At 47.4% G+C, this 26,085-nt stretch overlaps 1 protein-coding gene across 2 annotated transcripts; it reads left to right on the forward strand.

Moving 5' to 3' along the window:
- The first annotated feature begins 7,458 nt into the window (after window positions 1-7,458).
- On the forward strand, window positions 7,459-25,853 carry itga6a (integrin, alpha 6a). Of its 2 annotated transcripts, XM_079731284.1 has the most exons (26): window positions 7,459-7,817; window positions 14,399-14,526; window positions 14,662-14,741; window positions 15,087-15,348; window positions 15,920-16,051; window positions 16,516-16,729; window positions 18,770-18,963; window positions 19,060-19,154; window positions 19,613-19,740; window positions 19,827-19,916; window positions 20,004-20,065; window positions 20,176-20,345; window positions 20,787-20,930; window positions 21,291-21,406; window positions 21,986-22,148; window positions 22,451-22,537; window positions 22,631-22,710; window positions 22,918-22,995; window positions 23,123-23,225; window positions 23,414-23,590; window positions 23,674-23,766; window positions 23,869-23,985; window positions 24,132-24,230; window positions 24,526-24,651; window positions 24,990-25,124; window positions 25,713-25,853. In XM_079731284.1, the coding sequence occupies exons 1-25, from the start codon at window positions 7,636-7,638 to the stop codon at window positions 25,095-25,097; spliced, it is 3,228 nt and encodes a 1,075-aa protein (XP_079587410.1). In that variant the 5' UTR covers window positions 7,459-7,635; the 3' UTR covers window positions 25,098-25,124; window positions 25,713-25,853. The 2 variants fall into 2 exon arrangements, with proteins under 2 accessions (XP_079587410.1, XP_079587409.1); XM_079731283.1 differs by lacking the exon at window positions 25,713-25,853 and having other exon boundaries at window positions 24,526-25,118.
- Window positions 25,854-26,085: the final 232 nt, after the last annotated feature.

A 26,085-nucleotide genomic window follows, 5' to 3' on the forward strand; every position in this document is an offset into this window, starting at 1 on the left:
GGACATTTTTTGTTTAATAACCAATCGCAGTTTATTCGCATCAACCAAGCGCCCAGTGGACGTCCCGCCCTCCGAACATCCGGAGAGGTACGTAAAAGGCTCACTCTGATCTGGACTGATGGCCACTGGGCCTACTGAACTAACCACCTCTCTTTGGGAACACTTAACAAAATAAATACAATGGAGCTCTATAGAACACGGGGTTGTTCTTTAAGGCGTCATATATTTAGTTTAGTAGTTTAGTATTAACTTCCAACTTCAATAACAACCTGGAAAGGGGGTAGATCGTGTTGATTAAAACACTGTAGTGACCTCGGCATATTTATTATCAACACCACTAGAGGGCAGCACAGCTGCATTTTTAAACAGTGGTTACAATATTTGTGGTGTTGAACTTTTCTAAGTCTGAGTTATTCCAACGATTTGTCTCAAAGCTCACACACACACACACACACACACACACACACACACACACACACACACACACACACACACACACACACACACACACACACACATTTTTGTGTGTATTGCTATCTCAGATCATTTGTGATTGGTTTTATCACATGCCTTAATCAAGCTTACATTGCATGGCTTCATTGTAAGTTATTAGTCAAGTGCTTGCACACTATAAGGCAATTTGAAAGGGCCCGTAGTGCTGACGCATGGTTCCTCTTTAAAAAGTGAACTGATATTTTGTTAAGTTGAAGAACATGGCCGCATAACTCTGGATGTTATGGTTAAATCTGTGGATGCAAAGTTTAATTCTGCGATTATTTTGCAACGTATCGACAGAGTTCAAGTGTGGGCGGGCACATTAGTCAGAACGTTCAAATAACCGATACGAAATGGTGTAAAGGCTGGTGTAGCTCGAACACTCCCAGTCAAGGGACTTCATGCTCGTACACAACCATGCGTAGCAAGGAGGCACATATAGGACTGGCACACTAAATGTATGATCTTATTTAGAATAATTATATGGCTGGTGGTATATAGTGTGTGAATACAACCTAGGTCTGGCTAGAAGTCCTCTGCAATGGATGTAGCCTTCATATCTACAAAAACAGGATGCTAAATAGTCCAAACGCGGTAAAGGCTATATGATTATATTTACTTTCCCTGTGAAAGGATAGAAAAACATCAGCTTTTAAACAATCTTTGTTCCATCTTGGATCTCAATGCTAGCTGTGGTTCCCCCACCCAGCTAGGCTTGAGATCCAAGATGGCCGCCTAGTGAATAGGGCCTTTGGAGGTAGGGTCTGGTTAATTCTGACTCCAGTGTGTAGCCGGGGAGCAGCAGAGGTCCAGCCGGCTGGTGTTGACAGACATGAACATAATGCTGAGGCAGGAAGAAAAGGGCAGACATTTTTAATGAACATGCATTTCTGTATCAATGAAAAGACCTACTGTACCGAATCCTTATACCTCCACCGTAGACCCAGAACAACCATCCCACTCTCAGCTTTTATAGCTGGTTGTTGTTAGGATGCTGTGTCTTTTCTCCTCCAGTGACGTCGCTTTGATTTGAGAGAGGTTTAAAAAACTGTTGTTATTTACACTGATGCAGGCTTCCCCCTTTCGATAGATTGATTCGCTATCAATAATTTATCTTAATGCTTGCTCGATTTGTCATCAATTATTCAGTACTTTGTGTTCTTCAGGGAGAAGTGTGTGTTTGAATCCATATAAAGGTAAGATAAATGGCCTTATTTAAAAATAAAAATAACCAGTTCTAATGAAACTGTTCTACTGTTCAATTGATCGTTTGGAGTAGAAGTCCAAACTAGAGAAAAGGGAGTTTTCCTGTCTTCTCAACTGCACAACCGTCTGTCTCTGTCTCTGGCTCTGTCTCTGTCTCTGTCTGTCTCTGGCTCTGTCTCTGTCTCTGGCTTTGGCTCTGTCTCTGGCTCTGTCTCTCTCCAATACCTATTGTTCGCCACAACCCCATCCACAGCAATCATACTGGGTCAAACGCCACGAAACCCAGTCCATTTCTGACGTCATCCATCATCTGTGGAACAATGTCATTCACAGACAGGAGCATGTAGGGAACCAGGAACCCCCCCCCCCCCCCCCCCCCCCCCACCTAATTTCCCAGTTCCTTCAATGCTTCCCAGTAACACCGACACCCCTCTTCACCCCGCGCTCTGAAACCAGTAAGAACTGCTCATAGAACTACGTGAGACACATGGCTCCATTTAGAGCCATGCACTAAGTGTTTGGCATCTCTCCATCACTACTTGCTAAGTTGCTTTGGAGATAATTTCCACTTTACGCAGAGAGAGGAGTGAAGCACATCGCATAAGGTTGATTTTAACAGCAACACTACTACAGTCCATCCCTAATCGTTTATCGTCTTACAGAAATCAGTGGACAGGCTTACATACAGCGGGGTGTGCAGTAAGCCTATTAAACATACGTGGAGCAACCCAGCGACCGTAGCTTAGAATAAACATGACGTTAAAACACGCTTCCTCCCGCGCGGTGTCCGCATGAATCTAATGGCTTCCTTGAACTCAAGCCAAGTACTCGGGGTTTGGGGTGCTGATTGTAACACTCAATCTCTCACTCTCCATGCATCCCATAGTGAACTTCTGGCGGAGTGTTCGGCTTCACGCCACTTTAAACCAGGGACAGGAATACATGGAGATCACAACCAAACAAACATGGCCGCCTAGCTCTGCTACAGGCCAATGAACGTATGTGGGATTGAGGTGAATAGCTCCATGTTGAAATAAAACCGATGAAGTGTCACATTCGTTTTTTTTATGTATAGTTATGCTTTATATCGAGCGATCTATTGAAACAAGACGAGCGCGCTGTTTTTAGTGAGTGGTTAAAGATGGGAGAATGCAGTCTGTGATTTATTGTGATGGAATGATGATTCAATCGGTTCCTGGTGTGGAAATGTGTGATTTGCTGGCGTCTGCTGGCTCCGTGTTTGCCTGCACCCCATGACATCAGATTCACATGTACTGTTGTGTTGCTGAGGACAGAATAAATGGACTGCATTTATATAGTGCTTTTCTAACCAGTGGCCACTCAAAGCTCTTTACAATATTGCCTAACATTCACCCATTTATGCACACTTTCACACACCGAAAGTGGTGTGTGAATCAACCACACAGGGCGTCGGGAGCAGGTAGGGTGAGGTGTCTTGCTCAGGGATACCTCAACACTCAGCTAGGAGGAGCCGGGGATTGAACCAGCAACCTTCCGGATACCAGCCAACCAGCCCTACCTCCTGAGCCACATGCCTCCCCGATAGCAGGGAAAGCTGACAAGAAGGCGTCCTTTCTGCGGGAGCTATGGAGAGGCCGCGAAAACCGGAATCATTTGGACGCTTCGGACGTGCACTGGCACAAAATAGAGGCACTTGTTTAGTTCCACTACGAAAGCAAACTCGCCTTCCACGGTTGTGACACATTTATGATCTCATAAATGTCATTTCATGGGCACTAACTTATACAACTTCTATGGGTGTGAAGTAAGGTCAAGCCCATGTCTGGCGGGTGATGATGGCAACACACCCACAAACTCGTATGAGTGACACCGCCCATCAGAGCAGTGAGACGTCTCCAGCTCCGTGTGGAGATTCATCTGCTGTTGGATTCTCCCCATTGCCATGGCAACCTGCTTCCGAGTGAATTCGCCACAGTTTGTCTGAACTGCTTCCCTAAGTCGTTACCATTGGAGGCGAAACCAGTGTAGACGCAAACAAGTCGTTTGGTGTCTCTGCTTTCTATTCGGTTGTATTACCAGATGAAATGAAGCCAAATTATTGGGTAATATTCTCCATAAAAACAGTACTTTAACCCTGAACCAACACTTTGATATAAATAATGATTCAGATGTGTTTGTTTGTGTCAAGACTTCCTGTGATGATGATATCAGTATCTTATTTGTTTAGGGTTCATATTCTGATCACCAGTTGTTGTCACTCAACCGTCCTCTGACTTGCGGCTCCATATTCTGGACACGCGGTCACTAGCGAAGGTCGTTAGGGGTCATCGCCACAGAGAAGCGGGAAGAGAGGGAGTTTGGTGCCAGAGTTGTTCTGTGATCCTCAGAGTTCCTTACAGAGGATTATGTGGGTGCCTGTTGCTTTCCTTCTACTAACAAGCATGTGCTTCCCCAGCAATGGTCACAGTGGACTCCCACCCGTGGAGAAGATATATTTTAAACCCCCGACCCGACAAAAGAGACGACTCAAACCTTGCCGCTTGTGTCGCGCGACAAAGCCGTCCAGTCGGCGATTCAGAAGTGGTGAGGCCATCAAATAAACAGTAAATCCCCTCACTGACTTTGTGTGGATGGCTGCCAGCATGAGAAGGAATTCCCTGAGGTCCAGCGAGGTCTAACTCTCTCTATTGTTGATTCACAGACCTACCCCCCCCCCAGACACCCCCACCATCAGCACCCACCCCCACCCAGGGACCATAAAGGGGTGGAGGGGGAGTCCTTTGTGAAAGGGAGCGGGGTAGATTTACTGCGACGGCGCTGCCGACAAAAGAGCTATGCCACTGTCACAACAGGCCAGGGACCGGTCGCTCTCCCTTTCACTCTGCCGTGATTTAATACCACGCTTCACACACTCACTGGGGCAAACGCAACTCATACAGAGTGACTTGTCATTCATGAGCGTCCACTGTAAAACACACAGGGGGAGAGCAAGACCGAGAGAAAGAGAGAGAGAGAGAGAGAGGCATCCCCCTTACACTAAATAAGGATTACTACAGGGACAGTTTTTGAATGGTTTAGAAACTGCAGGTTTTACTGCATAGTGTTTCGGGAAAGACTCTGAGGTTTAGGTAACATGTAAATGACTGGGCTTTATTGTGGCTCGTTATCATCTAATCATTTATCTGAATTCAACTGTATGGTTGCCAGCGTAATTCCTGACAATGCTAGGGTGGGGCAAACCAGAAGTTCTCATGTGATGTGTAACACTATAGGATTGTGTGTGTCTCGGATTCCACAGTGAATTTATTTATTTAATCATCACGATCATTGCAATCGATCACTTCAAACCGTAGATTGGAATGCCGTCGTAACAGCGCACTTCACCCATAACACCCATGACTCCACGTCGTGTGAAACAAATGAAAGGTTTAAACGTTTGCCAACGATGGAAGCATCACCAGCGACCAAACAGTTGCTAACGATGAATCACGACTACAGATTAAACCCTGGCCCGTGACCTCGCCACAGTCTAATGGATCTGAAAGACCAAACAAAGGGCGGAACACGCAGCAGTGCTCAGCCGACGGAGGCGCTGGTACGCGTGGGGATGCCTGAGACAGTCATCCCTGGAGGGGCCGAGCATCTGTCTGTGCTGGACGGCGGCGCGGCGGTGGGTTAAGTCCTCCTCGCTGCGACAGCTGCTCGCGTTCCGGGGTCGGCTGGGGCATGGAGGTCTGATCAGCGGACCGAGCTCGGGTTCCATCTCGGTTCCCGCTAATGATCGTGTCATGACCGGCCGCAGAACGGAACGGCCTTAACCGCCTTATGGACCGGGCGGGCGTTTCACAAGTCAATGTGTGTGATTTGGTGTTTTTTGGTCTCCAACAAAGCTGCTGTGTGTGTGTGTGTGTGTGTGTGTGTGTGTGTGTGTGTGTGTGTGTGTGTGTGTGTGTGTGTGTGTGTGTGTGTGTGTGTGTGTGTGTGTGTGTGTGCGCGCGCGCATGTGTGTTTATATGCATGACAGTGTGTGTATATGCATGGAAGTGTTTCTATGTGTGTGTTCATATGCATGGCAGTGTGTGTATATGCATGGCTGTGTGTATGTGTGTGTGTTTATATGCATGACAGTGTGTGTGTGTGTTTATATGCATGGCAGTGTGTGTATATGCATGGCTGTGTGTGTGTGTGTGTGTGTGTGTGTGTGTGTGTGCATATGCATGGCAATCTGTGTGTGAGTGGAAGTTTATGTCTGTGCGTTGCAGTGTGTGTGTGTGTGTCCCCACCTAGGTCCCCTGTTCATTTCCCCCCTCCCAGGTCTCAGGTTTCTGCGGGTCTTCTCCCCTCGACGGGAGACAATACGGGGCCAGACGGACTCACCTCCCCGGGCCGGCTCATGTTGCGGGGCCCCGGGGCCGGGGCCAGGGTACACCGCTGCAGCACGTGGTACGTGGGGCCCTGAACACCAAGCAGGATCCTACACTCTCGCTGGGTCCTAGTGTGTGTACCAGGGTTGGGTTGGGTGTGTGTGTGTGTGTTTTGTCTGTTGTATTATGTGTGTGTGTTGTTTGTTATGTTGTTTGTTGTGTGTGTGTGTTTGTGTGTGTGTGTGTGTTTTGTCTGTTGTATTATGTGTGTGTGTTGTTTGTTGTGTTGTGTGTGTGTGTGTGTGTGTGTGTTAGGGTTAGGGTTACGCATCTTACCCTAGCCCCCCCCCCACACACACACACACAAACATGGAAGAATTTAATCAAGTTTGGATCTGCATACACACACACACACACACACACACACACACACACACACACACACACACACACACACACACACACACACACACACACACACACACACACACACGTGTGTGTGTATGCAGATCCAAACTTGATTAAATTCTTCCACCTTTGTGGGTCCTATTCCTTGCACTAACATCGTACTGCAGAACATCTTTTATTTTTTAGATAATTTAATGGAGTTAGCACAATCTTTAAGGACTACAATCTATTCATAACCCAAATAATGCTACTCATAATCGCATGTGTGAGGAAAGGATAATAAACGTCATTGTATGAAGCATCAATCTATTATTGGACTTTGAACGTGTTGGTAACAGGCAACACATGGGATGCTATAAAACAAATATTTGGGAGGAGGACTTGCCTCTTTTTCCCCCAGATCGTGCATACCGATGCGCGCACACACAATGGCTTTTGTTCTTAGATATCAAGGGATTTAGATGTTTTCCGAAGTAAAAGAAACGGAAATCCCTTTCCACAACTCTGTAGGCTAAAGTGACAAGAAAAAACACACAATGAAAAAACGCCTTGCTTTCCTGTCCCCTCTGTGTTTCTAGAAGATCTTCGTTACTTATTAATAAGCTGGGGTTTCCCGGGGCGTTATTAATGACACGGGTATTAATATTTGATTGATATTTCGTCTGGGATGAGTGATCACGTCTAAACAAATCGACCTTGATGGACACGATTTCGTTTGCCTATGAACAGAATAGCAACGAACTGGATGCACAAGTGACTCTGAACTGATGGCTTCTCAGAAAAGTTGAGCTGAAAGGTTATTTTGTCCGGCTTCAAAAAGAAATGTTTCACAAAATTATGATAAAGAAGCGCGAGTTAAGGAAAAGCCGATAAGAGTATCATGAATAGTCCAATGATGTTTGGCCGCTTCTGAAGAGCCTTCCGCGCTGACGTAGGCTGAAGCGCGAGGGTTTCCAGGAGGGGCGCTTCTCTTTGAGCAGGTCCCCCGTTGAGAGCAGCGGCTGCAGAGCACGACTTTATTCTGCAGCGAGCAGGTTCCACCACTCAGCCTGCAGCGGCCAGTCCTGCCAGTCCCCCCCTCAGTCCCAGGCAGTCCCCCCTCAGTCTGCAGCGACCAAGCGGGGAGCGGGGTTACGGTACCGGCACAGCGACAGCAGGATACCTTGGTATTGTAGGGGCCATGGAGCGCCGAGGACGTTTGGTGGCACTTTACGTCGCGTTCACTAGTTTTTGGTTGCAGCTGCCCGGTGCACTGGCGTTCAACCTGGACGTCCACAATGTGATCAGGAAACAAGGGGAACCCGGGAGCCTGTTCGGCTTCTCTCTGGCCATGCACCAACAACTCAACCCGGATAAAAGAATGTAAGTTGGCTTTTTTCCCTCAACTTTATCTTTCCTTTCACTAAAGCGTGCTCCGAGTTTAGAGTGTTAAAGTTCATCGCTGCGGAGCACCTGACTCGACAGGTTCACGATATCGTTGAGTCCTACAGCAGCACACACAAGTGTTCTGCACGTAGGCTATTCAACGTTCCCACATGGGTTTCAAATAATTTCCCTAAATGCGATTTTCAATACTTAAGACACATATTGCACTATAGACGCTTTACTGTGACGTAGTGGACCAATCATGTGCATCGATCGGTGACGAATCTTCAGAAACAATCTGCCGCACCTTAGGTAAAGGGTGTGTGCGTGTGTGTGTGTGTGCGTGTGTGCGTGTGTGTGTGTGTGTGTGTGTATTTATTATTTATTTATTTATATCCGTATATCTCCTCTTGCCATGTAAGAATTCAGTGCGTTCAAACGGAATGCAGCCCTTAGACGACAGTTGAACCAACAATGGGTATAATTGTCATGCAAATACTGTAAAGGACCAGGCGTTTTGTAAAAGCACCGCCGTTGACCCCCTCAACCCTTTGCCTCCACGACCCGAGACTTTGTTCCTGCAAAGTCAGCAGGATCCTCGTCTTGTTCGGAACAAGATATAATAATAGAATGTTATAACAAAAAGGGGTACAAGTTGTTCGCCTTTTTGGGTAAAGTAAGTAGGGTAAAGTGGAGCTTCCTCATGCAGTCATAGTGCGGTGCCTTCAGGAAGTAGTTGTATTGCAACTTGCAACATAGAGTGCAGAATGGTGTCAGTCAACCTAAAAATTATACCGGGGGGAGAAAAATATTTTATTTTATTTTGAAAGCGCAACACAGCGTCTTGTCACCGCTTCTTATTCTAAAAAACTGGATGATTGAGCGTGCAATTAAAGATTGATTTGATATTTATCAGTTCATTACTGCCATTCAAAATGTGTTTTCCTTTACATTTACAAATGTATCTTTTTAGTAGAATAATATATATTTGGGAATTTTTTCAGTGTAGTTAATTTATGACATATTTCTGTTCAAACCATTAACGGATCTGTCAGGTTTCCGATATGTGTCCCCCCCCGATGTTAAACTCATTCCTACGCCCCTGGTGTCAGTCATTTAGATAATGAAAGATCGAATGATTGGCTACATTGGCCTACTATGAATCATATTTACAGGTTTCAACAATATGAGGATGAAGGAATCCTACATGAAGCGGACAACTTGTTTGAGCTTTCCTTCACTTCAGTCTTCTTCCTCAGAGGTGCTGAGTGGTGGAGGTGGTGGTGGAGGCGGTGGTGGTGGTGGGTGGAGGGTTGCTGTGCAGTGAGCCAATGAGCCATTCTGCGGAGCCCCTCATCCGTCCAGCCTCGCGGTTCAGGACAGTCTATAGTTTCAGGGAGGGGAGAGGCGAGGGGTAGGTGCTGCTTGTTTAAGCCTGTGAGCCACTCACAGGGTGGGGGGGGGGGGTGGGGGGGGTGGGGGTAAAAACCACCGCACATGGGTGCCCCACCCTGCTGGGGAGCCCCGGGAGGAGCAACGGGAGGGGTGCCGATGAGATGGGGGTCAGCGATAACGGGGTTGCTAGTTTTACACCGGCTGAGGAATTTTATCTGTAGTAAGTGTTTTGGCTACAGCAGGGGACGAGAGAGAGAGAGAGAGAGACAGAGGGAGAGAGAGAGGGAGCCGGCTTTTGTTGTCGTATAAACAGGGTTGCTTGTTAACGTGTGCGGCCTTGATTGGAGATGCTTGTTGTCGCCTTAAACCCGCTAGCCGTTGGTTATTGTGGCGATGGCGATGGACCTTCGTGTGAAACACAATCAAAGGCAACGGAGGAATCTGGAGGGGCTGAGAAGAGTTGCCCGAAAGCGATGACATTCGACAGCGTTTGGCTGTCAAACTGCCTGAATGCTTGGAATTTGACAGTGGTGTGATATGTGGGCTCGGGCCAATAAAGAGAGGCGAGAGTAAAGAAAGCTGGCCTAAATACTGCGCCGACGCTACACACTTTGTTCTCGGATGTTATGGCAACACACAAACACCAGCGTGCATTTCATTTGTGCCTTACTTTGACCGAGTTAGCGTCTTATTTGTGGTTGGCCAAACATGAAGGATGAAGAATAACGATAACATTGTAAAGATGTTGTGTGGTCCCCGACAGCTGTTATTAGGTCCATCCATCTGCCTTATCATGTCAATCTGACTGACAGGCCTCTACTTTAGTCGAGATCAACCTAGTATCCTTAAGCTCTCCGTGGCCCATATGGTGGTGGAGGGAAAGGTTCTATTCTTTCTAGAAAAGCACCTGATAGTGGGCTTTTCATTGCAATCCCTCCTGTGTCTTGGCACTTCTCCTAAACCTTAAATCTCCATGTGACCCCTAGACAATCAGCTGACCCAGTGGAGCTCGGTTGAACGAACACACACACACACACACACACACACACACACACACACACACACACACACACACACACACACACACACACACACACACACACACACACACACACACACACACACACACACACACACACACACACACTCACCCAGCCACACAAACACATTCAGCCACACACTCACCCAGACACACACACACACACACACACACACACACACACACACACACACACACACACACACACACACTCTCTGGCCCTATGCTATCAGCTGAACATCAGCCAGGTGAAACCCCAGGCAGGTGAACCATAGGGACTTTGTTTGTTGTTAGGAGATAAAACAAAACTAGCAATTATAACTTTATTGATCAAGTGAGGATCCCTTTATTTGGTTTAATCAATCGTTTTTATCAAAACTTTCCATGGTGTGACGTATTTGTACGGGTCGCCATGTGTTGGTGTGAGTTCAGCGAGTCAGAGACCTTGAACAAGAGGAACCAAGGCTGAAAAACACAAGTGAGACTAGTGTGGCAGACTGATAAAAGCTCCTGTTGTTGCATGGCTCCACCGTGGAACTGGAGGAAAGGCCGTTTGGGTGGGCAGGGCCAAGCAGACCATCTGGGCTGTGTGAGACCATGCAGGAGACTCCTCTGGCCTGGAACTCAATCCAAACTCTGTTTAATGGGTAGAAGACAACACATTTCAAGCCATATTAAAGCATTTTATGGATTTAAATTGACTATCACTGAATTTAACAGCCGCAAACATGTGAGTTTTCAAAGTAAACTTCACGTGTCTCGCGGTCATATTTCTCTGATCGTTTTATTAAGATGTAATCACTATGGGAGTGCCAAGCAATGTGTGTGTGTGTTACTCACAGCTGAACATGCATGAATTTATGTTATAAATAATACTAATTCACACCCATGTATACCGCCATTTAAGGTAATGCCCAGCCTGTGTCTGTGTGTGTGTGTGTGTGTGTGTGTGTGTGTGGGTGTGGGTGTGTGTGTGTTTATCTGTGTGTGTGTGTGAGAACTCACAACAGTTGGAACAGCTGCAGGGGGTTCTTGTGTCTTGTGAGTGCACAGCTGTGGGGACAGTCAGGCACATCTGTTCACAAACACCAGTGAGGTCACTCACACGCTCACAATGCTGTCCGTCTGTCCACATTTACACGGCAGTGACAGACACACAGACCGTACCGAAGACCAGCGGCCGTGGACTTCCTGGTAGCTGGCGGGAAACAGCTCCCCGTGTGTGTGTGTGTGTGTGTGTGTGTGTGTGTGTGTGTGTGTGTGTGTGTTCTGTATTTATGTGTGTGTGTTCTGTATTTGTGTGTGGTGTATTGTGTGTTTGTGTGTGTGTTCTGTATTGTATTGTGTGTGTGTGTGTATTCTTTACATCAACTTAAAGGCGGTTCTTGAATAAATTTGTGTTGCATCAAATGCATCTTTGCACGGTTCGCAAAGACAACGTCCCTTATCTCTTAACTTCTCAATGAGTCCGTGAACCAGTGCAGTCGGGGGTGATGAAGTGAGGACCTCATTGAAAGCCTGGCCGTGTGTCTGTCAGACGGCGAAGACAAACACCTGCGGCGTGACGCGTGAATGTCATGTGTCATGTTGTCATGTCAATGTTAACCGGCGGCGGCCCGCTACATTCTACACCTACCCCTGCGGAGCTGCAGATGTTCCCCTCGTACACGCCGCCTAAGGACACCGCCGCTGTAGAGAGCCTGTATTCCTCCTGTTAAGAAGTTCTACACTATACAGGCGTGTGTGTGTGTGTGGGTGTGGTTCTTCTGGTTGTTTTCCATGGTGGTGGTCCGCCACAAGTCAACTCCGTCAACTCCATCAACTCCACCAGTGGTGGAGAAGGTTGCTGGTTCGATCCCCGGCTCCTCCTAGCTGAGTGTCGAGGTGTCCCTGAGCAAGACGCCTCACCCTGACTGCTCCTGACGAGCTGGCTGTCGCCCCGCGTGGTAGACTCCATCGTGGGTGTAGAAATGTGTGAATGAATGGCTGTAAGTCGCTTTGGATAAAAGCGTCAGTTTCTGGTTGTGATGGATGTAGTTCTCCTGGTTGTGTTTTCCATGGATGTAGTTCTCCAGGATGTAGTTCTCCTGGTTGTGTTTTCCATGGATGTTGTTCTCCTGGCTGTGTTTTCCATGGATGTTGTTCTCCTGGTTGTGTTTTCCATGGATGTAGTTCTCCTGGCTGTGTTTTCCATGGATGTAGTTCTCCTGGTTGTGTTTTCCATGGATGTTGTTCTCCTGGTTGTGTTTTCCATGGATGTGTGGTTCCTTGGTTTGTGTTTTCCATGGGTATCGTTGTGTGAAATTGACCTCCAGCCCACATTATGGTTTAAAAATCCCCTGGGCTCTTCATCTCCATGTTTGCTGGCTGGCCGAGCATGAAAGGAGGATTATGGCAGAAGACGGGTCAGCCCGGGGTACTCTCACTACCCTCTTCATCACGCATTGATGGTCCACCTGTAGGGCAACTGGATGGGGGGGTGGGCTAGCGTTTGATTAATCATTTGCCTTCTTGCTTTTCGAGGTGTGTGTGTGTGTGTGTGTGTGTGTGTGTGTGTGTGTGTGTGTGTGTGTGTGTGTGTGTGTGTGTGTGTGTGCGTGTGCGAAAGTATGTGTGTGTGTGCGCTCGTTTGGAGGAGAGCAAGGCAACAGGCCAAAGGCCCATCCTAGAGGATCCTAAAACAACACCCAGCCAGCCCTGCCTGCTGCCCCCTGACAGCGTCTTGGATGGAAACGCCGGAGTCCGCTTCCCTTGTCCAACAACAGGGAAATACAGGAGGCCCCGCGGCCGCCTGCGGAGCCTAAAATAATCCCGAGGCATCCCCCCCGGGAGGATACAGGCATTGTTTAGCGTGAGGCGGCCAGCGGACACCATGTGACCCCCCCTCTCTTGGTTTACAGTCTCCCGTCTTCCCCTGACTCATTGATAGTCACACCATTGGTAGTCACACTGTTGTTTGAGGGCTTGAAGGGGGTTCTCTGGCTTCAGAGTCGCACCCGACCAGGAAACTCCGCCGCTGCTGCTGTTCAGTAGACGGAGAGACGTGGTTCTGTCTGGCCGGGGCTGCTGGTCTGTTCCCCGCGCCGCCGTGTGAACGGACCTCCTCAGAGAGAGACACGCTGTATGTGGCGAGGGTTCATGACGGTCGCGTACGTCGCTGCAGATGTTGACACAGTTAGCTTCCCTAATGTCCGCGTTGAAAGCACTGACGGAGAAATAGGCGACATATCTGTCCTGGTGGCTCAACAGGGAGAATTCAGCCGAGATTGGGTTCAGTTGTGATCTGCGTTGTTGTGGAATGCCTGACATCCCTCCTCTACTGGGCCGATGAGAGATTTATTGTTTCCTTGTTTCAGAAACACGTGCTTGGGTTTGGCCTTAGACCTCGCCCCGTGAAGCTCCACATGTCCCCACCGGTGGTCTGATGGGACAGGGTGTGAGAGGGCGTGGCTGCAGGGGGGGGGGCTACAAGCCAGGGTGAATGAGCTGTTATGTTGTACAGAGGAAATATATTATTGGAAATGATGAATGGGTCTCTGTGTCTGCTGTGAGTGCCAGAACAGTATTCTGCTGTCTGTGGAACCATTCGACAGGCTGTAGTTTCCTTATGTAACTCTATTCTATCTATCAGATGCTTTTATGACGTTTTTCCTTCCAATTTTGTCAAAGCCCGTAAAATTTGTAATTTGAATCACAATCTCAGCCGTGACACGAGTATGCAATGTATCAAATTCGTCCTTTAATCTCTATTCCAAACATTTCTATATATGGTTATAACTTTGGTTGATTCTATTCAAATCCTGTTTCAACCCTAAAGGGCTGATTATGGTCCCACGTTCATGCAACGCAAGGGGGTTACGGACCCCTTACGTCCTCGCAGACCCTCTTTGCGTCCACCACAAGGGCCTGACGTGCGCCTCCCAAAAATTGTAACCTTCCGTCGAGGCGACGCAGCAGCAAGGGCTGTGATTGGTCAGCTCACTGCAACCCGGCGCAGAACCAAAACAGGTTCACGACCTTGTCAGAGCATCTGCGTGGTCCTTGCGTTGCGTGGCGAGGGACCGTAATCAGCCCTTTACTAATCACCACCCACGGAAGTCTTCTCAAAGCGTGTGGATAACATCCTGACCTCTCCGTGTTCCAGGCTGCTGATCGGAGCACCGAGGGCCAGAGCGCTTGGCAACCAGAGAGCCAACATCACCGGGGGGCTGTACAAGTGTGACCTGACCCTCGCCCCCCAGGACTGTGAACGCATCCAGTTTGACAACGAAGGTGAGGAACTGATCCAGCCGTCTGTGAGACCCCCCATCACACAATGTAACCGCTTAGGGGGGGGCAATGGGCCTGCCTTTGTGTTGCCGAGTGCCATGGTCCCTTACAGTGCGATGTGTCCATTTTGTTTTTCAGAGGACGTACGCACCGAGAACAAGGAGAACCAGTGGATGGGGGTGACGGTGCAAAGCCAGGGTCCCGGTGGGAAGATCGTGGTACGTTACCCTGCCAGTCCCGATGCTGGGTTGTCAAACTCCCTGTACTACCCCTGGGGGATATCCGTCCATGATAATAACATTGAATAACATGGGAATAAAACATTAACATGCTTCTATAAAAAAACGTGCTTCTATAACCTGGTAATAAAACAATACCATGCCTCTATAACATTGGAATAAAACAATAACATGCTTCTATGGCAATGACATGCTTATATAACATGGGAATAAAACAATAACATGGCTCTACAACAATAACATGCTTCCATAACGTGGTAAAAAACTATAACATGATTCTATAACCCTCAGTAACCTTCCCTCTTGTCCCCCCCCCCCGGACAGACCTGCGCCCACCGGTACCAGCGGCGTCTGAACGTCAACACGCTGCAGGAATCCCGGGACATCACGGGTCGCTGTTACATGCTGAGCCAGGACCTGACCATCGACACCACCAACGACGAGGACGGCGGCAACTGGAAGTTCTGCGAGGGCCGGACCCGCGGCCACGAGAGGTTCGGCTCCTGTCAGCAGGGTCTGGCCGCCACCTTCACCAAGGACTACCACTACGTGGTCTTTGGCGCCCCCGGCGCCTACAACTGGAAGGGTGAGGAGGGGCTGAATGTGGAACCTTCTGAGGTCTGGTTTCGCTCGGTTGAGTTCAGATCGTTTTTTTTTGTTTATGCGCCAGTTAAAGCTGGGGTAGGTGATTTATTTTTGGGAGAATTTGTTGTCAATTTTGTTGAAATTCTCTTTGCATCCTGACAATAATCAATAAATCGAATGCTCGGACAAGAATAAAGAAAGAACTCTGGTGTCCGTGGCGGTCGCAGGCTTGTAATTAGATCGTCCGGTCAAGCAATCAATTGGAGGCCTGCCTGTCTGTCTGCCTGTCTGTCTACCTACCGACCTGGCTACGTGCGCGCACTCTGCCTGTGTACTCATTATGTGAACAGAGTCTTCCACAAGGCTAGGCAGACCTTCTGCTAAAGCTAGCGAGCTAGTCCTGTGTTTTGGGGGCGTGGCTTTAGAAGGAGGTCTGAAGGAAGGGGTTGGATTTTTCCCAGTACAACACTTTTAAAAGCCAGCCTACGTCGCCTGGTGTTGCTAAATTGTCGACCTTAACTTTAACGTCATCATTATCGCAATGATGATCTAACCCTAAACCATCTCTCCAGGCATCGTGAGGATGGAGCAGAAGAACAACACTCTGCTGGAGATGGGGGTCTACGACGACGGCCCCTTTGAAGTAGGGGACGAGAACCTGTTGGATCCGGATCTGGTCCCGGTGCCCGCTAACAGCTACCTGGGTGGGTGTCTCTCCAGCGAGCACAGACGGGTCCTGTGGCTTTGGGTCTTTGTAGTGTAAATCAAATCAAGATAGCCAATCAGGACACACCTTGATGATAGGTTGACCGGTATGACTTCAAAGACTTACTGTATCAGCGCTGCTTTAAACTTAGTGTGCGTGAACATACAAGCTGTTTTACTTTTTATTTACTTTTATTTACTAAATGTTCATGATGTGCACCATCTATATCGTCACGATATTATAAATGATAAACTGAATTCATTCTAATTCATTTATTATAAATAAATGACAATGATTGCTAATGGCCACTTATAAGACCACTCATCCGGTTGAATTAACGCAGTGATAAATTAATTAGACTAATTACTTAACTTAAACCAATGCTCATGTCATGTTATCCCATCGGACCGGGGGTCCTGATATCTGACCGTCTCCACCCGTCCCATCCCTCCCGGTCCCCAGGCTTCTCCCTGGACTCGGGCCACACCCTAACCAGGGGCCCGGCGGTGACCATCGTGGCCGGGGCCCCCCGGGCCCATCACTCCGGGGCCGTGGTCCTGCTGAGGAAGGAGAGCGAGGGGTCCACCCGTCTGTCCAAGGAGTTCATCCTGCAGGGCCCCGGCCTGGCGTCCTCCTTCGGCTACGACGTGACGGTGGTGGACCTGAACGGGGACGGGTGAGGAGGGCGCCCCTGAGCCTTACGTCCTCCACCACAAAGGGACATTTATTACCTTTACATTTGCATTGACACTCAGGGCCTTTAGCGGTGGTTCGGGCATGCGGTAAGGATGCCCACTGGCTGGTGTTCCAGGCACGACCAGTGGGGGCGAGACCTCGGGGAAGACCCAGGACTAGGTGGAGGGACTATGTCTCAGCACTGGCCTGGGAACGCCTCGGGATCCCCCCGTCAGAGCTGGTCAATTTGGCCCGGAAAGGGAATCCTGGGGCCCCCTGCTTGAGTTGCTGCCCCCGTGACCCGACCCCGAATAAGCAGATGAGGATGAGGGGCATTTAGCAGACGCTTTCATCCAAAGCGAGCTACAATAAGTACATTTCTCAGAAGAAAGAGAAACAATACATCGCTGTCGGTACAGTAAGGATGTTCATAGAACCAAGTGCCGAGCACTAACAATTGTTAGTTTAACCCATTCCCCGTATACAACAAAGATAGCTAGGTTAAGATGCTACACGATGCTAAGTGCTATTTTTAAGTGCAAGGACGTACAACATGCAATAAGTGTGTACATTAAGTGCCAGAGTGGGTACATTTATGGACATTGTTTGGTTAAACAGAGACGCAACCAGACACATAAACATATAAAACAAGTCCAAGGTCCGATATCTTAAGCCGACTGTACGAGGTCGGCTCTTGTTTAGAGCCCTTCGCTGATAAGACCTTTAGCCCAGACACTTTTATACAACGAGACGGTTTTCTTTATGTCATGAATGTGAAGTTTGAACCCAGAATGTTCCATGTTTGACTATTCAGGCTATCCGGTACTAATAAGTCTCCTATATATTTTTCTGGTACTATTGATATTTTTCCATAGTATTGAGTACTCTAATGTCTCCTATATAGAAATCCAGTACTCATAAATCTCCTATATCTTAATCCAGTGCTAATTTCTGCTATATCTTTATCCAGTACTGATAAATCCTCTATATCTTTATCCGATACTCATAAGTTAGTCTCCTTTATCTTCATCCAGTCCTCATTAGTCTCCTATATCTTCATCCAGTCCTCATTAGTCTTCTATATCTTCATCCAGTCCTCATTAGTCTCCTATATCTTCATCCAGGTCTCATTAGTCTCCTATATCTTCATCCAGTCCTCATTAGTCTGCTATATCTTCATCCAGTCCTCATTAGTCTTCTATATCTTCATCCAGTCCTCATTAGTCTCCTATATCTTCATCCAGGTCTCATTAGTCTCCTATATCTTCATCCAGTCCTCATTAGTCTGCTATATCTTCATCCAGTCCTCATAAGTTTTCTATATCTTCATCCAGTCCTCATTAGTCTCCTATATCTTCATCCAGGTCTCATTAGTCTCCTATATCTTCATCCAGTCCTCATTAGTCTCCTATATCGTCATCCAGTCCTCATTAGTCTCCTATATCTTCATCCAGGTCTCATTAGTCTCCTATATCTTAGTCCAGTCCTCATTAGTCTCCTATATCTTCATCCAGTCCTCATTAGTCTCCTATATCTTTATCCAGTACTCATTAGTCTCCTATATCTTCATCCAGTCCTCATTAGTCTCCTATATCTTCATCCAGTCCTCATTAGTCTCCTATATCTTCATCCAGTCCTCATTAGTCCCCTATATCTTCATCCAGTCCTCATTAGTCCCTATATCTTCATCCAGTCCTCATTAGTCTCCTATATCTTCATCCAGTCCTCATTAGTCTCCTATATCTTCATCCAGTCCTCATTAGTCTCCTATATCCTCATCCAGTCCTCATTAGTCTCCTATTTCTTCATCCAGTCCTCATTATTCCCTATATCTTCATCCAGTCCTCATTAGTCTCCTATATCTTCATCCAGTCCTCATTAGTCTCCTATATCTTCATCCAGTCCTCATTAGTCTTCTATATCTTCATCCAGTACTCATTAGTCTCCTATATCATTACCCAGTAATCATAAGTCCCCTATATCATTACCCAGTACTCATGAGTCTCCTCTCCACCCCGCTCCTTGTCTTGGTGGACCCTAGGTGGCAGGACATCGTGGTGGGAGCCCCCCAGTTCTTCCTGAAGGACGGGGACGTGGGCGGGGCCGCCTACGTCTACATCAACCAGGCGGGCAAGTGGGACCGCGTCACGCCCGTCCGCCTCAACGGAACCAAGGACTCCATGTTCGGGCTGGCGGTGGAGAACATCGGGGACATGAACCAGGACTCGTACCAAGGTAGGAGAACCTGGAGCCGTCTCTGAGGGTCTTCAGTGGAGCGCGGCCTGTGGGACGGTTTGTAGTGACCTCGACCGCTTCCTGTCCCCGCCGTAGATGTCGCAGTGGGAGCTCCGTACGACGACGCGGGGGTGGGGAAGGTGTACATCTTCCATGGGGCCGCCCACGGAGTCAACACCAAGCCTGCACAGGTGGGTGGAGCGCTGGCTGGTTTACATTGATGGAGACTGAGGGGATGTGATGTAGCCTATATTACATTGATTGAGACTGTGAGGATGTGATGTAGACTATATTACATTGATGGAGACTGTGAGGATGTGATGTAGACTATATTACATTGATGGAGAATGTGGGGATGTGATGTAGACTATATTACATTGATGGAGAATGTGAGGATGTGATGTAGCCTATATTACATTGATGGAGAATGTGAGGATGTGATGTAGACTATATTACATTGACGGAGAATGTGACCGAGGTTGTAATTTAGCCTAGATTAAATTGATGTAAACTGTGTGAGGATGTGATACAGCCTAGATGATGTTGATGTAAACTGTGTTCAATATTGTGATTTAGCCTAGATTAAGTGTATTAGGTCTCTCTGAATCTATTTTCTATTTTTGTTTCATGATTTGCTGCTGTGCTACAGATCCTTTCAGGAAAGCCGAACGACATCCAGTTATTTGGATACTCTCTGGCGGGGAATATGGACCTGGATGGCAACTCCTACCCAGACCTGGCTGTTGGCTCGCTCTCGGACACAGCTCTCATCTTTAGGTCTTTCATTTTACTACCTAAATTTCAATGAAAAATGTACCAAAACATCTTTGATTTTGGTATCAATGTATTAATCTTTCTTTCAGAGCAAGGCCTGTCGTGAGCATCAAGACTGATCTCAAGATAACACCGAAGGAAATCGACTTTTCAAAGAAAACCTGTGGCAACAATGTTTGGTAGGTTTTCATGAGCTAAAACATTGGCCCTTTATCAGGCTGTGGTTATAAGTTATAAGTCATGATAACCGCTTCTCTTTTCCACAGTTTCACCATAGAGGCATGCTTCACTTACAAAGCGAACCCGGCCACATACAGCCCCAAACTAAGTAAGCCACCGTTGCAAACACAATTCCGAATCATACAGTTTTTTATTGATTTAAACAAGACAGAACCTATGGTGTACGTTGATGAACGGCCGTCTCTCCCCCCCCCACAGCCATCAGCTTTGCTATTGAGGCGGAGGGCTATCGGAGGAAGCAGGGCCTGCTGTCCAGGGTGGTGTTCCTGGACCGGTCCCCCTCGGACCAGGAACACCTGTCCTCTGGGACCCTAGACCTCCGCGGCCAGAACAAGAGGACCTGCTTCAAGGCCAAGGTCAAACTCCAGGTCAGCAGAGATTCAAGCCAGCAACAGGACACAAGATTCAGGATGCGCTGAACATACAAAGTTATATGGCTATGATGAGGGTCAAATTGAAATGATTGACATGACAAATTTGCCTATATTTTCTCAAGAGAAACTGTGAAAAGACATTTGAATGGAAATTCTCCAAAATAATTCTGTCCCAAAATGTGTGACAAACCATCACAGCAGAGGAGAGTAACATTAACGTTCCTTTTGTCTGCCTGAACCCCAAATATCCTCGAACGCTAAACATCCTTTTTCCTGTGTGTGTTTCTGTCTGTGTGTGTGTGTGTGTGCGTGTGCGTGTGCGTGTGTGTCTGTGCGCCTCTTTCTGTCTGTGGGTGTGCGTGTGCGTGTGCGTGCGTGCATGTGTGTGTGTGTGTGTGTGTGTGCGTGCGTGTGTGTGTGTGTGCGGCCCTCCAGGAGAACATTAAGGACAAGCTCCGAGGGATCCCTGTGGAGGTCTCGGTGGGCGTGGTGGGCACCAAGCGACACAAGAGACAGCAGGAGCTGCCCGGCCTAGTGCCCATCGTGGACCCCTCTCAGCCCAGCAGGGTGGCCGCCGAGGTAAACACTGACACAGCTCGTGAACACTGGATTATTGGTCTACGGACCTTTTGTATTTATTATCAATAATGTGTTTTTGTAGTATGTAGTCCGTTGCGTTGGATGTACAACATGACCATGTTGTACATCCAACGCAACGGTCTACATACTATGTAAACAATGATACACCTAGTAAACACTGGATTATGGATCTTGGCTTATTGGTTCGCTTTACCTTTTCTACATTGTTGTATTTCTCATCACTAATGTGTGTTTTTATAGCATGTGGCGCCCGATGTACAAAATGGCCGTGTCTCAGGGCCTCATATCTGCTACTGAAACACTGACTGGTTTGGATGTGTCCTGTGCTGTGGATGGTAGTTGAACTTCCTGAAGGAGGGATGTGGCCGGGACAACATCTGCCAGAGCAACCTGCAGCTGCACTTCAAGCTCTGCTCCAAGGAGAACAACCAGGAGATCTTCACACCGCTGCCGATGTAACGACCACACCGCAACATCTCTTAGTTTACGACTCAGACAACAGCAGGTTGTTTCAGAATGAAAGTCAACTACACGGTATCTAATTAGAAAGCAAGGGGCAGGAGAGTGTGGTGGCTCCAGGGTGTATGACTACCAGCCAGCTGAAAGGTACTGGGTCGATGCCCAACCTCCACAGCCTATCTCTGGTCCTCCAATAGTACTTAACATCGTGAAGCATCTTATCCTAGCTATCTTGTTGTATACGGGGAATGGGTTAACCTAGATATTATTAGTGCTTGCAACTTGTTTCTGTGAACATCCTTACTGTACCGACAGCGATATATCGTTGTTTCTCTTTCTTCTGACAGAGAAACAATTGTAAGTCGCTTTGGATGAAAGCGTCTGCTAAATGCCCTAAATGTTAATGTAAATGCGATGCTCCTCAATGACCATTAACTAACTAGTCATAGTAAATAGATAACAGATAATGGCGTCTGCTAACAAGTCATAGTTAATGAATAATAGCGTCTGCAAATTAGTCATAGCAAATAGCAAATCTCATGTTTTATTCAAGACGGTCTTTCTCCGCGTTGCAGTGAGAACGGGACGCCGGTGTTCTCGGTGAGCGAGCAGAAGACCGACCTGGCTCTGCAGGTGACTGTGAAGAACCGGAACGGGGACGACGCGCACGAGGCCAAGCTGGTGGGGAACTTCCCAGACTCGCTGTCCTACTCAGGGTTCCGCTCCCACAACCCCACGGTGAGTGGAGAGGTCCCCAGCTTTCAGTTCGGGCTGCCGACTCCTGACCCCTCCTTGGGCGGCATGTGGCTCAAGAGGTAGAGCGGGTTGGCTGGTAACCGCAAGGTTGCCGGTTCGATCCCCGGCTCCCCCTAGTTGAGTGTCGAGGTGTCCCTGAGCGAGACGCCTCACCCTGGCTGCTCCTGGCGAGCTGGCTGTCGCCCTGCGTGGCTGTATATATATGGCAATATTTTAAAGCCGCTGAGTGGTCGCTGGTTAGAACAGCGCTGTATGAATGCCAGTCCATTTGTTGTCGTTCACAGAGGGAAAAACAAGTCATCTGCATCGCCAATCAGAATGGCTCCCAGTCGGAGTGTGATCTGGGGAATCCACTGAAGAGGGACTCGGAGGTACAGGATATGAATTTTAAGGTCTGTTCTTTTTCTTCTTATCTTGTGAGACTTGTTGAATTGATGACATGTTTCCTGTTTGTTTCCTCCAAGGCAACATTCTACATCATCCTGAGCACGGCGGGTATCTCCTTCGACACCACAGAGATCAGCATCGACCTGCTGCTTCAGACGTTAGTCCGACTGCTGAGCATGTTTTAGATGCTACGGATAACACTGACATTTGTCGTAAACAAGCTGAAAGTTGCTGAAGTTTATGTCATTTGAAATATTTGAAATTCAATTAGCGTGATCATTTTTGGGAATCTTAATATATTTTTTATTGATTGATTGTATTGATGACTGAGTAAATGAATGTAATCGTGTGTGTGTGTGTTCAGAACCAGTACACAGGAGGGTATCGCCAAAGTGAGTGCGAAGGCCAAAGTGGTCATTGAGCTGGCCCTGTCGGTCGCTGGGTGAGTACTGAAGCCACCCTCCCACAGCTCTGGGTTTGGTTGGAACCCTCATGAAGTATCAACATAAACTCATCTTAGCCCAGCGCCTCCATCGGCAGGTCATAAAGCCGGTGTTGTTCCTCCCCAGCGTGGCGAGGCCCTCCCAGGTCTACTTTGGGGGCGTGGTGAAAGGAGAGAGTGCCATAAAGACGGAGGAGGAGGTTGGCAGTTTGATCAACTATGAGTTCAGGGTGAGGGAATCAAAACTCTGCTTTCGCATCATCCATCGTCCCCATATATTTGATGTATTACTTTCCAAATAACATAACGTATACCAAATAATGATAATGTATGGCAGTTTCTAAATGACAGTGTTTGCAAAGATAACAACTTGAAATCGAATAAATCTAAAAACAGAAACTGAATCCTTCCCCTTCAGATCACCAATCTGGGAAAGCCTCTGAAGTCCTTCGGATCGGCCTCGCTCAACATCCAGTGGCCGAAGGAGAACTTCGATGGCAAGTGGCTTCTCTACCTGGTGAAGATCACCTCCACCGGCCTGGCTGAGGTGCCCTGCTCCCCTGAGACGGAGATCAATGCTCTCCACCACATTCAGGTAAGGGGCTCTGCTATCACCTTTCACTTTCACTTTCACTCTCACTTTCAATTTTAGTTCATGGTTGTCCATTGGTCTTCCAGGAGTCCTCTGCATCCAGGGCCAAGCGTTCGACCGGAGAAAATCCAGGGGGTCAAATTTCATTGTCACTGGACCAGAGAAAGCGTAAAGTTTTGGTAAGTTTAACTATTGTCATATATTACATTATTTATATTCAAATACGTTTTATTATTGAGTGAAGCTCATATACTGATGCCGATGCACCTTTTCCATTGTAGATGTGTGGGAATGGCTACGACGCCCGATGTGTGGTGATTAAGTGCCCCCTGCAGGGCTTGGACAGTACTGCAGTGATCTCGCTGAGGTCTCGGTTATGGAACTCAACGTTCCTGGAGGTAAAATACCAGGGACGTGTTTCTGTCTTCTATCAGTGGTGAATCTTGTTCTCAGGAGTGAAAACCTGTTGATGTCATGTGCATCTTATTAAAACAAAGTTTCTTATTGTGGTGTCTTATGTGCGATTATGATTTCTTTGAAACAGAACTACGCTTCTCTCAGCTATCTTGACATCATTGTGAAGGCCTCTCTCAAGCTCGACAGTCCTGCTAAGAACATGATCCTGAGAAATGCGGACACCCAGGTAAGAGATCCATCCATCTCGCCACATCTTTAAAATATTTCTCATCGCCATCTTAAAGGAAAAAACGCATCAACGGGTTTAACGCATAGTGGTCCATTTGAGCCAATGGGTACATCTTATCCGTTTTTTTTTTTAAACTTTGTGCATTTAAGGTGAGATTTGGACCAGGATCAACCAAGATAGGTTGCGTGATTGTTTGCTTTACCTTTAACGTGGCGGAGTGTTTCATGTCAGGGTGACGGTGTTAAATTGTGTGATCGTTTGGTCTTCCTTTTAACGTGGTTATGTGTTCCAGGTCAGGGTGACGGTTTTTCCAGAGAAGGCGGTGGCCCAGTACGGAGGAGTCCCCTGGTGGATCATACTGGTATCTGTCCTCGCTGGTATCTTGATGCTCTCCTTGCTGGTTTTCCTGCTCTGGAAGGTACGCATCAGAACCATGAGCCATCAATCACATCGCTCCTCGTTTAACAAGAAACTAAATGTGCTTTTATCAGTCGCCCACAGGGAATGGTGCCATGAAGCAAGGAGGTTAAGTTAGTTGAAAAAAACGTATGATGACAAAGGATCAGGTGTAGAGAAAGTAAAAAGTCTATGAAACATTATTTAAATTGATTGTATTTTTAGTGACTTTACCGGACTCTTTTTGGCATTGTGTGGCGTGCTGGTAGATTAAAACAGAACCTCGAGAACCGGGAGTAGGGGGATAGACTATACGGGTGTCTCTGCTGAGTGATATTCACCCTCCTTGCTCTCCCTCAGTGTGGTTTCTTCAAGAGAGCCCCCAAAGACCAGTACGATGCGGCCTATCACAAGGCACACATCAATGTTCAGCCCTCTGACAAAGACAAGCTCTCCACAGACGCGTAGAACCCCATTTGTGCTCACAGATCCAGGGTAAACACAACCAGAAACAAACCAAATGTTGCAGGCATGGTGTGGCTAAGAAGGCGACTAATAATCAGACTTTTCCCCCCTCTCTGTCACGTAAATTCTTCACTGAACCAAACCAGCCGACTCTTAACGAATTCAGTTTGACACATACTGAGTTGAAGCCAATTCAACTCTTTGGAAAATTGATCTGAAACTCTTTCTGTTGTCTAATATTAGAAGATCACATACTAAAACAGAATATTCTAATATTCAGTTTTAGTCTAAAGTATGTGTCAACAGAATCTTTGCAATCAACTTTTCTGCGCAAACCTGATCCACTTTCTCATCTCTCTTTCAACACCAAAAGCTTAAAAGATTTCCCGTCTGCAGTCTCCCTTTGCTTTTGACCACTTTGCGCACTTTATCGCTGTTAAAATGCTGCAATAACAGACATGGTTACTTCCTTTCAGGCAAAGCATGCTATAACCGCAACAGAAATGCTTTGGGTTACACTATCGAATCATTCTGTTATCTGGTGGATATACATGTGGCATTTTACACAGTCATGTTCATACTTCCCTATCTGTGGTATCTGTTGCGGTCCTTTTCTAGTGTGGATTTTTCAGGCGCGCCAAACCTGACGAGAGCGTCCCGAAGTACCACGCCGTGCGCATACGAAGGGAATCTCTCCCGTGCCCGGAGGGGAAGGTCAGGCTGGAGTTCTACGAGCGAAAGCCCTGGATGACGATCTGGAGCGAGAACGAGGGCTATTCGTGAGAGAGGGTTACGGGAAGCTATCATGTACGAAGAGAAGGAAGAAACGCTTGTCTCTGCTATCCCTTTTTATTGTTTTGAGTAATCGAATGTGCTGATTGGCTTGCAGAGAGGTGAGGTGGGCTCTGTTTGGTTAATTGACCTGGGTAATGGTGGAGGTTGGTCCACTCCTCCTTCTAACGTTACTTTTGTAACGTCATTTCCATTTAAG

Source organism: Pollachius pollachius (assembly GCF_949987615.1).
Source record: "Pollachius pollachius genome assembly, chromosome: 3".
Taxonomy (NCBI): domain Eukaryota; kingdom Metazoa; phylum Chordata; class Actinopteri; order Gadiformes; family Gadidae; genus Pollachius; species Pollachius pollachius.